The sequence below is a fragment of the Amblyomma americanum genome, chromosome 9 (assembly GCF_052857255.1).
Source record: "Amblyomma americanum isolate KBUSLIRL-KWMA chromosome 9, ASM5285725v1, whole genome shotgun sequence".
NCBI classification, from domain to species: domain Eukaryota; kingdom Metazoa; phylum Arthropoda; class Arachnida; order Ixodida; family Ixodidae; genus Amblyomma; species Amblyomma americanum.
Genome location: NC_135505.1, coordinates 145623771 through 145636710, shown reverse-complemented (window position 1 = coordinate 145636710; position 12940 = coordinate 145623771). Strand labels below are relative to the sequence as shown.

Below are 12940 nucleotides of genomic sequence, written 5' to 3'. Positions count from 1 at the left end.
TACTGACTCTCGCGCTTCAATTCGGGGGGATTCAGCCTGCGATGTCTAAGACTGCGAAACTATAACAATAATAAACTCCTTTATTTTCCAGAAAACATGTTTAAAATTTTAGGACAGGTCTGCCCAAGCCATAACTGCTTGTAGGCCAGTACCCGGCAGTCGGCGAATGACATATATATTGCAAAACAGGCGTGACAAAACAAGCAGACAATAACCTTAATACCAAAAGTAAAGTGGAACAAGGAAACAGTTGCCCAAATAAGTTTTTTAAGAAATGCTTTAATGGCGACAGCGAAGAAACTGAAGATATAATCAGACAGAGAATTAAAAATTTTGGGTGCATAATTATGAGTGAAGTGGCCATAATGAGTAGCAGCGAGGTACCGTAAAACGGGGGGTGATGTCAAAAAGAACGAACAGGAATGAAAGGAACCAAAAATTCACTTTCCCAAAAGTGAGCACGAACGACTACATGATGAGAGGGCGGTTGTAAAAAAACGAAATTAAACTGCAGTCAGGTGAAACGGATCGAAGGATGTTCCTTTGTATTGCATTTAATTTCATTCACCAAGTTTTTGAACAGTGATAAAACAGTGACTGCATATCTGAAGCTACTATAAATAAGGGAATGTGCAATAAGCTCAAGATTCTGCAAAGGTAATAAACGTCAACAGTTTATAATACACATGGCAACACTTTGCCGTCTGCCCTCTTCTCTCGGAAACACTGGTCCACTAGACCAGAGGTCGCTAAACCAGAAATACTAGGGGTCAGAAGAGCTCTCGTAAGATCGTCGCGCGGCTGTCGGGGGTGCGATAGATGACTTGCCTTAACTAACGAGTCGATCGACCCAATCGTAATATTCGACATAGGAGCGGACAATCCACTAACAATGTGGTCGCTATGCGGATTTTGCGGGTTTAGTGGAAAGCTTGAGACCATACACCTGTGCGTTTCTGTTACTTTAATGCAAGAGTAATTCCCGAAATGGATTGGACGATGCACTGTAGGGCCTTTATTTATAACGTGTATAATAAATACTAAACACAGTTCGCATGTGCAGCATCCGCTGCAGCAAGAAGTCACTGCCGCGAAACACTGGCTTTCTCAAATTCTGTTCGGATCGGCGGCTACCGCCCTTCACTATGACTTCAATGCCTGTTAACAGTGGCTGCCGCTCTGCATGTCAAGTGACGCTTCCAACTGCGTGCGATGGCAAATCTATAGGTTACGCATGTTCATCGAGAAATCGTGTGCGATTCCATCTAACAATGCTTTTTTTTTTTCAGGCCATTACAACTTCATGCGCGACGTGAAGGTGTTGGGAGACCTCCCGCACTTGGGCCACATAAACGGAGTGGACCTGTCCGTGTTGGACACACTGATCGCCAAGGAGGACCATGAAAACGTCATTCAGTCGGACCTCGAGTTTAACGAGGTGAGTTCTGTGGAAGACGTTACGTCAAACTTGCTGCCACCCAGTCGAAAAACAGCATTTTCTGAAATCTCTCTCCCCATGAACTTGTAAAAAAAAATTCTTGCAGCAACATAATAGTGACAGTTCCATTCAAGAGGTTCATCGACCTCCTGTCATGGGTTGCCTTTAGCAGCCCATAACCATTATTTAAACATAAAAACTGTGCTACGGACGGCACACAGAAAAGCACATGAGATGAGCACAAACTAAATGTGATGATAGTAAACTACTACAGTGAGACAAGACGCAAAGCTTCATGGGCAAGCGATCATCTGTTACGCTGGCCCGTTCCTTCGTTCCTCACAGGTGATCGAAATTGGCACAGACCTCAACGTTCAAGGTCTCTTCAATGGCCACAAGCTTCGGCATCTGAGGGACCAAGCTATATGCAGTGCGGGGCACCACGAATTCACTGCGACAATGATCATCCGTGGCCCCGTTAACTTGTTCAACTCGATCGAGGTTCGCCACTTTGAAAACGGAAGTCTGTCTGCCTTCCTCGAGGACATTGTCTTCATCGATGGCCATTTCGTAAGTTCACACGCTAGTCCATTTTTTTCTCTTCTAGGTAATATTTTCTGAAGGGTGTCTTCTGGCTACGGTAATCTGCCTTGGGAAAATGAGGCGGGAAGGCTTAGGTTAACAGTATTGTATATTTGATCTTCTATTTAGATACTATATATACATTGCATGCAGATGTCAACGCCGGTCCCTCGCAGTCATGCTCGTTCACGCTGTGAGTGTCCTTTTCCTTGCAGACGACGGCACCAAAGATTTTCAGCGACGTGCTGCTGGAAGGCACTGTGAAAACGAGCCACGCACACTTCGAGCAGCTCGTCAACGGTGTTCCAATCAAAACGGTGCTGTCCGACGCCGTCTGGGGAAATGGCAAATGCGAGCTCTTCGGTAATACTTCATTTCAAGTCGCCAGATAAGTTTTGTGCAAACATTACATTCATTGCAAACTGTGACGTCTGTAACGATACCTTTTCACAACCTGCGCAACAAATCAGAAATGCACCTATTACTATCCAGTCACGCGGAACTCAAATAGCAATTTGAGCTGCGCATCATTTAGGGATGGCTTAAATGCTCAAAGTAAACATGGTAGAATTCGCCATATTCTTTGAACCCTTCCCGAGTTAACACTTCACACTGAATGTTCCTAGAGTGTTCCCTTCTGTTATTCCAGGGGAAAACGTCTTCAGCGACTCCTTCACAGTTCAGAAGGACCTCACCGTCCACGGCTTCTTAAATGGTCTCCTTATTCCCAACGACCTCATTCAACTCTGTCACAACAAAGGTAATTTTTCTCTTCTGCTACAGCTTTGAAAACTTCGCAGCCTAGGTAAAACGCATAATCACGCACATGGTCAAATATTTGCATTTCGCTTTCCTATGACCATCTTATTCCCCTGTGCCTGTACTAGTGTTCCCAAAGAAATAACGGTAACTTAGTGCTGTGCACTCTGCTTGTGCTTGTAAGGGAATAGTGAGTCTTCTGCACATAGGTGTCTGTGTCTGCGTATCCTCTATCCCAATACTTTTCCGCCATCCCTCATATCCACTTTTTGCCTCCCTATCTTCTCCCCTGTTCCTTCTGCCCGCTACCTATAAAGTGCTTTAGGTGGTGGATAGCAGTTGCCGCGGCTGGCACTTATTTTCGACTTCAGTTTTTATTTTATTAATACACACCGCCATCATCATGCCCTTCAATAGATGCACGCCATCTAGCAGTTTGTTTTCTTAATTTTGGAGGCCTACTCATCGTTCTGTGCAACTTATAATCTTCCAGCCTGTCCTGAGCAGCACATGGACAGCCCTGTGTTCCAAGATGTCCAGGTGCCAGGTCATCTCCCGGTCTCTAGCATGGTCAATGGCCACTTCCTTCCGCATGTGCTTGAGGACACCTTGTTCGTTTCCACAAACCAAACAGTGCACGGGACTAAGCACCTCGAGGTACGCCAATCGCACCTCTTTCCTAAATGATGCAAGAAAACTTCCAGACAATGAACTGCACCGGTAGCCTAGCGGTTTGAGCATCCACCACGCATGCGGCAGGTGCGGGGTTTGATCCCCAGTGCAGCCACGAACCCACTGGTGATACAATGGGCACGAGCTTCACCTGGCCAGGTGCTCTGTTTATTCAGGGCGAAATGCTTGGGAAGTGGGTCACTGATACAATATTGAGGAAACGAAAATACCCTGTGCCATGGCGCTCTTTGGCCACAGATGCCCTTGCGGGATAAAAATTCACTATCAACTTCTAGACAATGTCCAAGGGAAGTTTTTGGGTACTATAAGCCTCATAAGCCCGCAAATTCACGGCGAAATTTGCTTTCGCCTGGGCTTGAAACTAAAGATCAGCCTAAAGAACGCGCCGTCTGGGCTTTCCGGCATGAAACGCAGAAACTGACACAATCCGCAGCTTGTTCTTTTCTTCCAGGCTATTTTCTCTGATCACCTAAATATATGCATCAACTATAGCCACTGCTTCTACGCTAATGTGCCTATAAGCGGGGATTGATAACCTCATTTTGACGAGCTGTAGAAATTGCACGCGCCAGAGCCAGTTATGTCTGCGTCTCGCTATAACATGTTGCGGCAAAGCTGTTGCTGTCAATCTCCGCCGGCTCGCGACTTTCACTTTGATTCGCTATGCGCAACACGACTAGATCACTGTAGGAGCAATCACGAGTAATCATCTTTTCACAATCTCCATGCTTGTTCTCGGTGTTTAAGGTAATTATAGAGCAATAGATATAATTGAACGCGGTCCATACAGCGGAATTCATTCTGTACTCTACCGCAGAGCGGCAATATCTCCGCCGCTCACATTTCCTTTGAAAGGCACAAATTCGCCCACAAATTCTTTCAGTGCATCTATCTGCCTTTCGTCACGACTACGTGGCAGTTTTTCAATGTCGTGTCTGAAATAAACCCTGCGTATGTGGCACACGGTGTCCCGAGATCGGTGTCATAAGTTGTTGCTTGAGCGTTGCCGTTCACAAGTACGCATGTTTGCAGGTTGTCACCTTCGAGAAGAACGTGCTGCCCGAACGCGTCAACGGGAAGCTCTTCCGGCAAGAAGTTGTTACTCTCCATACAGCGCAGACTCTGCACGTGAAACTCTCCTACACCCACGTGGTCACGCCAAACGTCGTCGTTAAAGGTAAGGTTATTGACTGCTTAAAACGGTTCATTGGTCTACACATTCCAAGATTCGAGCCCGAGGATTTCTTCGCGCCTTACGCCATCTTTCAGGCCTCATCAACAACTTCAACTTCCTGAGCTTGGTGCGGCACGCCGTGCTTCTTAACGTTCCTCAGACCATCGCCGCTCCCTTGACGCTCAACAACGTGGTAGTTCGGCAGAATATCCAACACGTGGGCACGCTCAACAACCTTCGCCTCGAGCAGCTCGCCAGGGATGTGTCTCACTTCGAGCACGCTGCGGCGCAGCTTTCCCGCAGCCTAGGCCAGAGGATCGCCAAGCACGAAGAGGCCCTCAACGAGCTGTCGTGCTTCCTCACAGGTGAGTGACGCGCCAGTGCTGTCTTTAGTCCGCAAGCGCAGATAACTCGCAGTGCACTCGCTTATTCATTGTGACGAACAAGCGGCATCAAATAAACGATACATGTTACTTGAATTATTCTATTCACCGCCTTATTCCGTTGGGCCGCCGCGGTGCCTGAGTGGTTATGGCGCTTGGCTGCTGGCCCGAAAGACGCGGGTTCGATCCCTGCCGCGGCGGTCGAATTTCGATGGAGGCGAAATTCCAGAGGCCCGTGTACAGTGCGATGTCAGTGCACGTTAAAGAACCCCAGGTGGTCGAAATTTCCGGAGCCGTTCACTACGGCGTCCCTCATAGCCGGAGTCGCTTTGGGACGTTAACCCCCCCCCCCCCCCCCCCCCAAATCAAACCTTATTCCGTTCCTGCTCTGCAGTTTCGTATGCTTACATCACTGTACCATGCAGTTGGCGACTGCAACTATTGTCCAACAAAAAAATTCTACGTCGTCATGTTCGGCTGAAAAGGTTGGATAAACGTGAACAGTAGTGCTATACTTTCGCATTAGCTTTCCGAGAGGATGTCCGTACTGTTCGATATAAACAGTAAGATATATCTGGGCTAGACCATATAACTCAGACCACAAACTGGAAAACCAGCACAGGACTCTCCCGTAGCGGCTAATTAGTAGAAATGCAACGCACGCAACGTGCCCACTTTCCTGTGCTATACCGTAATTTATTTCTGTGCGCGTGCGTGCCCATTATGTTCTTTTCCCTTCACCTCCTCCCCACTCTTACCAATCTAGAGTGTAAGGAAACCATCCAGGTACTCTCACGGTTTTGACACCGTGGTCTTCCTCGCCGCTGCTTCCCTGTACTGCTTCCAGGTTCGTACTCGGCCGTTGACTACTTCGTGCTCCATCAGTACCTGGACGTGGAGGCGACTACAGTGGACACTGCACCCGGCGTGGGCCTCCTGCGGCTGGTGGACGCGCACGACGGCGACGCCCTGGCGCAAGCGTTCTACTTCGCCTGGAGCCGGCATGAGTCCCTGTGGCGCCTACAGGGCGCAGTCTCGGCCGACGAAGGCGAGCGTGTCTACTTCTCGCTAGAAGGGCGCCTCCTCTGGCTGGAACTTCCCCTGGCGGACAGCAACGCGGGCCGTGAGTGCCACTCAACCTTCACTCACGCTGCCTCAATTGCAGGAACCCAGTGGGCACTGTAACTCTCTTGGACGTCCCATGGATATCCTAAACATCCACAGGACGTCCAAGGGAGCTTCAGTGCCCATTGGGAAAATGCAATCGAGGCACCCTACTTTCACTTCTCGAAGGCCTTCCCGCGTGTTGGTGAACGTAAGCTGTGGGTCAGCATCCCACAAGAAACGTGCGTCCATTGATGAGTCCATTGAGTCGATTGATTCTTTATACAAGTAACCAGGGAGTCAAATCTGGACAAGCGAGCACTTTCCATCGATCTTTTCCTTTGTTTTAAATCATGCTTTGTAAGGCGCAACGCAATTCGGATGTTCAGGTGCACGCACGCACAATTTATCTAAAAATGTTTTTCCAACGCCCGCACGCTCACGGAAAGGATAGCAGCGAGCTGCAGCTTATAGCGCATAGTGTCTCCTCTATGCTTACACAAATATCCATCCGTGAACGCCTGACCGGGCCGCTTACACTACGAGCTGTGTTGAGTCAATGGAAGGAAAACCGCGATGGCCCGCTTATTAGAGCGATAGCTCTACTAACTGCGAATCTCAAGTTTTCTTTCGGTAGTTCATCTGACATTGAAATGACTTTTGGACTTTGCAATTTCATACTAGCCTTAAGTCGGATACCGAAGCATTCTTTGACTATAGCCAATGCGATGGTGTCCCAAAATTTCGCCCTGGTCGTTACCAGCATTGGCCCATCCCAACCCCCGAAATTTCACCTTTATATATTTGGACCAAAATCGATGTCCAGGCTAATTTGACTATGGATAACACGATGGTGATCTCCCATTTTGACCTGGGCTAATCTGATCCGGGCTAAATGGTTAAAACTTGCAACAGAGTACTTAAACGAGTACATATAGCAGTTGCTAACACGAAGTCAAGCAAAAAGATAACAGCAACATCATTGTTACACTGATGGTCCAGAAATAGCTTTTTACCACATTTTTCTGCCCAGGTGCCATGCTGACTGACGGCATGACGGTGCTCTTCAACTTCGGCGATGTGCTCTCCATGTCCGCTGTTGCCAAGACTAGCCACACCGCGATATTGGCCAGCTTGACCAAAAATGGTGTTCTCGACCTCTTCATCTACACTATGAAGAACTTCGAGCCCGCTCTCATCGGCACGGTCAATCCAGGCGAAGGTATAACCCGCACAAAGCATAACAGACCACATTTACGCTATTTTCAGTGTTAATTTCATGGTGCGTTGGCATCCGTGAAGCAAACTGCTGCAAAGCTCTAAAGTGAAACGGTCCCACTTACTGACCTGCAATAATCTACTAACCTACAGAGATGCAGAGCGCACGGTAGAAGTTTGCATTTCTTTTGTGCTTATATTCCATCCAGGTGCCACATCAGTCAAGCTTGTTGCCCTTGAAGGGGCGGTGTATGCGGTTGCCTCTGTCTTCGACCACCGAGCCTGCATAACGGAGCACCACCACTCCAAGGTGTATGCCATGGAGGGCCCCCACAACTGGCGTCTCGTGCAGACGCTCTACGGCAGCGCGGTGGTGAACTCATTCGCCAGTCATGGCTTCCTCTACGCCTTGTTCATCGGCGTCGACATGGCCAGCCGCTGCTCTGAGTCCAGCCTCGTGAAGGTAAAGAACATTTACGCGCCGAAACTGCGTCTACGATCGTCTGCACTCCGAATGCTGTTCCGAATCTTAAAATGGGAAGTTTTATGCGTTGTCCACTGCTGACTTGTCCGGAGCATATTGTTCAAACATATGGTCCATTCTTACATAAGTGGAGCAGCACGAAAGAAGCCCGAAGGCGAAACGAAGAATGGACAGAAAGGAACATTCTGCATGTCAAGAAGCACTCTCCAATGTGAAATGAAGAACTCAAAATTTGCCTGTCAACAAGGCACCCGTAGCAGTGCCGAAACGCCAAACAGATCGACTGTATAGCTGATGAAGGCAAAACGTGGTGTACCCCCCTCCCCATAGTATGTATATCTGTAGTAAACTGCCCCGCATCTCCTGCTGAGCGCTTCGCTCATTGGGATGTGAAGAGACTCCTTGAGGAGGTGCGTAGATAGTTCTTTTTCAAGTATTCAAGTGAGCCTGCACTGCTGTCCTCCGATTCGCAACATGTCTCGCTTCACCCCTTTCCCACTTCCCCACACACAAAGCATCTGTGGCTACGCCCATTCCGTCCTTGGGTCTCTCTGCAGCTTGCCATCGTATGTGATACTGACCAGTGTCTTCTTTAAATTGTTCTACTAGATGCTGATAAACGAGCCAAGCATCCGAGACCATTGCCATACCCCTACCGGTTGTGGCCATATTAGTCAATACCAGAGAGATGCCACATTCTCTCTTCTCTAACACTCTTTTCCATACTATGCACCTAAATAATTCAAACTGGTAGCGACTCTCCACTGTTTCTTAAAGTTATCAACTCATTCTTAAATAGAACTGCTAATGCTTTCATTAAATCATTTATCGATCAGCCTCTTGTTGCTCAGCCAGTTTATGTGTACCCTCGCCTACCTCATAGTTTCCTTCTTTTTCCAATTTTCCCGGATGACGTGCGCACCGTCATTATGAATCTTCAGTATACAAGCCCTGGTCTTGACAACTTCTATTCTTGTCGTATCAACCTAATATCTTCTGATTTGCCATGTGTACTCTTGCACTGTAAATCAAATCTTCAAGACAGGCATCTTCCCTAGGGCACTAAAAAAAGCTAAACTAATGCCTGTCTTTAAAAAAGGCGACAAACTCCTAATTATTGGCCCATTGCTGTTCCCTCCTTCTTTAGCAAAGTAATTGAAAAATTATTTGTCGCCTGTCTGACAAATTATCTTACAAAATTTAAAATCTTTTAGTCAGTTCGGCTTCCAATCTCGTTTTTCGACTGAATTAGCTTTAATATCATTCAGATAAAATTAAAGCTATTGATTACGGTAATTTTAGTGGTGCATTATTCATCGATCTCTCAAAGGCATTTGATTCAATTAATCAGACCATATGCTTTGACAAATTAAACGGCCTTAGAGTATATGGTCTTGCACTATAATTTATTTGCAGCTACTCGCTTAACTGGATCCAAGCTCTTTGCATCTCTGGTACTTACTCTGCACCAAAGACTACTAATGTTGCCTTTCCTCAGGGTTCCATCCTCGGACCACTTCTTTTCCTAATATACATTAATAATCTGCCATCTTGCCTTACCTCTTCTGAATGTATATTATATGCCGATGATACTGCCATACTAGCATCTGACATGTCAATAGATTTCCTAACCCATAAACTGAATGCTGATGCTACAAACTTGGCAACCTGGTGTCGTAACAACATGCTGAGTATTAATGCCTCTAAACCTAGCTTTGTCATCTTATCTCCCCATAAGACTATTCCTGAATCTCCACATAATTCACTTGACTCTCACATACTCACTGCTACCGATCATGCGATGTTTATTGGAGCCGAACTTGACTGCCACTTCAAATTCCATAGGCACATAAACAGTCCAACAAAAAAACAGCATATAACATAATGGTACTCGTAAAGGTACGAAATTACTTTCATTTTACAAACGCTCATTTCACTGTACTGTGCTTTCATCCATAGCCATATAAACTATTGCATTTCTTCTTGGGGAAACACCTACAGCACACACATCACCGCTGCAACAATACAGAATCAAGCCATACGCATTATTACCTTCAACAACTATTTATGCAGTGCTGCACCCTTACTGCAGGCTCATAAAATCCTAGCGGTCTCATCCATGGTTCGCTATTCTCTTAAATTTGCGAAAGCATCACTTCCCATTCCGATAATTAATAGTATCCAGTTTGCTTGACGAAGTTTCACTCTTTTCATGCCAAAACAATTTCTTACTACCGAAGCCTAAAATGAACTACGGTAAATTCAGTTAATTTCTCTGCCTCAATTTTATGGAATTCATTACCATTTAGTATAAAGCAATCATCTAACATTCATACTTTCAAGCGTAGTTTTCGTACGTATCTTCTATTGCAATCTTTTTTTTTTCATAGCGCATACGGAGCACTCACTTGAATTGTTCTCCTCTATTTTTGCATTTATGTACATTTACCCTGCTCATGTTTCGTTCCAGTTGCATCTTACTGCATTTTTGAGTGTTTTACTAATTATTTTTTGCAATATTTCAATTTTAACCACTTTTGTTCGTATATAGTGATTTTTGGGTAAGTTTGTAACAGGTCCCCGATGCCGCCTTTGACTTTGGGACCTCCTCCTGTATTTAATAAATGTGTGTATGTACCGTTTGTTCGTTTAAATAAACTGATTCTGATAGGCAACAGTATGACAGTCGATCGCCTATTTCACATCTAACGTGGAACTCGCAGGTCTACCGTACCTGCGGCAAGGCTGGCTCCACCTTCGAGCTGTTCCAGATCATACCACTGGTTTCGGTCTCCAAAGTCGAGCTTGTCCAGTACGGAGCTCAGTCGGATGTCTTCATGGCTGCAGCAAACAGAACTTCCATTCAAATCTACACTTTCAAAGGTAACGTTTTTTCCCCTTTCACTGTTGTAGTCCGAATAGCCCACATTGCCTAGAACTAGACTCTCCAGCGACACTTATTTCGAAAACACTGCAAGAGGGGGCGTTATTAACGAATCCTGCAGGTACTGTCGGGTGCAAAAGTGATATACAGCACTGGCGGTTGCGTAACTCGCTGCTCTAGTAACTCCTTTTGGTATTTGCGTGAAGCTGGAGTGCCAAAAGTTACAAACGAAATTGCACACCTCTGGATGAAAAATGCTAACCTCCTCGTCTGTCCGGACGGTAGGCGCTGATGGAAAGTGGCGCAGCAATAAAGTTTAACCGAAGCTCTAGTGTGCTGAAGTGTCAAGACTCACTGACACCCATGATCACTCGTAGTCCAGCTCAGCTCGTGGCGAATGCCCATTGTGCAGTCGCTGCTTCGTGTTCCCTGAAGCAGGCACCCGTTCTGGAAAAACCTAACCACTGCCCACATGATGGAACCCACTTTTCAATGTAGCGTTGCATCAGTTTACAGCAAACGTCTGCGCTCTCTGTAGGCAACTCAACTAATTATTCTCATTCCGAATTTCTCTAGGCGAAAGCGGGTTCCAGTTTCACTCAACCCTGCCAGTCAGGTTGGTGACCGATATCAAGATGACTGTGCTCGAAGGCTCCCTATACCTCATCGTAGCTCAGGGGCACAGCACTGGGAAGAGCCTCATCTACAGGGCTGTTACGCAAGGTGAATTTTTAACCGCTCTTTTCGTAATTAAGCTTCCGCATATCCACGTGCAGAACCATACATATCCATGTGCATATCCATGCCTGCCTCGCGTGGTTTCCCCACAACCACTTGCCATACTTCACGTATGGTATGCTCCACTCAGGCCCCTCAAATTCTATATTCACTGGGCTCTTCTGTTTGCTTACCACAGAAGCTGCATTCGACAGCAGCAGAGACCAATAGAAAAAACGTACACGTAACACCCTTTTTCAATTCGCCGCACATTTCCTCCACTGGGCCCCGAAATGCGCCGAAGTGGTCCTTCGTTCTAACAGAGGACAATGACTCAGTCTGGTGCAGTGTAAAAGCTATTTTGAGAAAGAGTACTCTTGTTGTACACCATGTTCTCCCCAAAAATCGTGGATCAGCTCTTGGCCAGTGCATAAAATCTCACGTGACATTCTACTTCCGGCTCGTTAGGTGCGCACCTGGACCTATGGCTGCCATGTTGAACATAGCACAGCGAAAGCCTGCGCACATGCCTAATCTACTGCAGCTTTACAGGTGGCGATAAAAGGATTACAAATGCGCGGGGCCTTTCAGCTTGCTGTGTTTACCAACATAACTGCCAAAGCACGGAGTTCGCCTCCAGAAAAGCTCTGGCATTTCCCTGCAACTGCAGTCCGCAAACCGGTCCGCGGTTTGTCATATGAACCCACCTTTATGCACGGGTGTCCTGTCAAGAAATTTCGTAAACACTATCACGGCTTGTCGGTAAGGGTACAAGGACTGGAGCAGTGCAAAACATGAATTTTTGCCATAATGCTTTTAACGTATGATATGAGGGTGTTGAGTGTCTGCAGTCTACATACGCTTTCAAATTTAACCTTCTGGGAGCATCCATACTGCTGGTAGGCTGTCGATGGCATTCTGACTGGCATACGTGCAAGGCACAGTCAAAAATGCATATTCCTCTATTTCTTTTACAGGCGCTACAGCAACTTTCCGGCGTCTACCAGCGACGTGACACTATGTACCAGCTGCTCGGAGATTTTAGATTTTATGCCCTTCACACTCCAGGGCACTAATCGTTTACTGTTCCCATAACTGCCTCGGAGGCTTCGCTACTTGTTACTTTTACACAAGTTAACATTTTTAACCCGTTTGCATCGAAAATGCTAGCCTAAAAGGCCTCATGGACACTGAGAATGCTGACGGGTGTGTATATATGCATTGTACTGATTCCGCAATAAAATTTCACATCCTATAGTTTCGTTTCTGTTCACATTTGACGCAAGTGTACATTCTAACTGATCAAACTTAGTTTATCCCATCGCGTCATAGTCGAGCAAATCAAGCAACTAATACCCCAGTGTTTTACATGCGCAAATTTATGTACAGTTGGTTTCATAGACTTCTGCATCAAGCACAAGTAAAGCAGATCCCTAATCAGTCCGAAAACAAAGGCGCGCCAGTAAAGCGTCGCTGATGTACGGTCATCTCCTACAGCGGGAAC

The 12940-nt window shown here is 46.5% G+C and overlaps 1 protein-coding gene across 2 annotated transcripts in view; it reads left to right on the top strand.

Moving 5' to 3' along the window:
- The window catches only part of fs(1)N (female sterile (1) Nasrat), a 32088-nt gene extending 19396 nt beyond the window's left edge, over positions 1 to 12692 (top strand). The window contains exons 16-28 of one of the 2 annotated variants that reach the window (XM_077637931.1): positions 1290 to 1438; positions 1784 to 2008; positions 2236 to 2383; positions 2670 to 2780; positions 3273 to 3436; positions 4505 to 4649; positions 4742 to 5011; positions 5877 to 6152; positions 7167 to 7355; positions 7561 to 7814; positions 10559 to 10718; positions 11296 to 11442; positions 12414 to 12692. In XM_077637931.1, the coding sequence (XP_077494057.1) occupies positions 1290 to 1438; positions 1784 to 2008; positions 2236 to 2383; positions 2670 to 2780; positions 3273 to 3436; positions 4505 to 4649; positions 4742 to 5011; positions 5877 to 6152; positions 7167 to 7355; positions 7561 to 7814; positions 10559 to 10718; positions 11296 to 11442; positions 12414 to 12451 (2276 nt within the window). In that variant the 3' untranslated portion in view covers positions 12452 to 12692. The remainder of the gene's footprint in view (positions 1 to 1289; positions 1439 to 1783; positions 2009 to 2235; positions 2384 to 2669; positions 2781 to 3272; positions 3437 to 4504; positions 4650 to 4741; positions 5012 to 5876; positions 6153 to 7166; positions 7356 to 7560; positions 7815 to 10558; positions 10719 to 11295; positions 11443 to 12413) is intronic. The other variant, XM_077637930.1, reaches the window with a different exon arrangement.
- Positions 12693 to 12940: the final 248 nt, after the last annotated feature.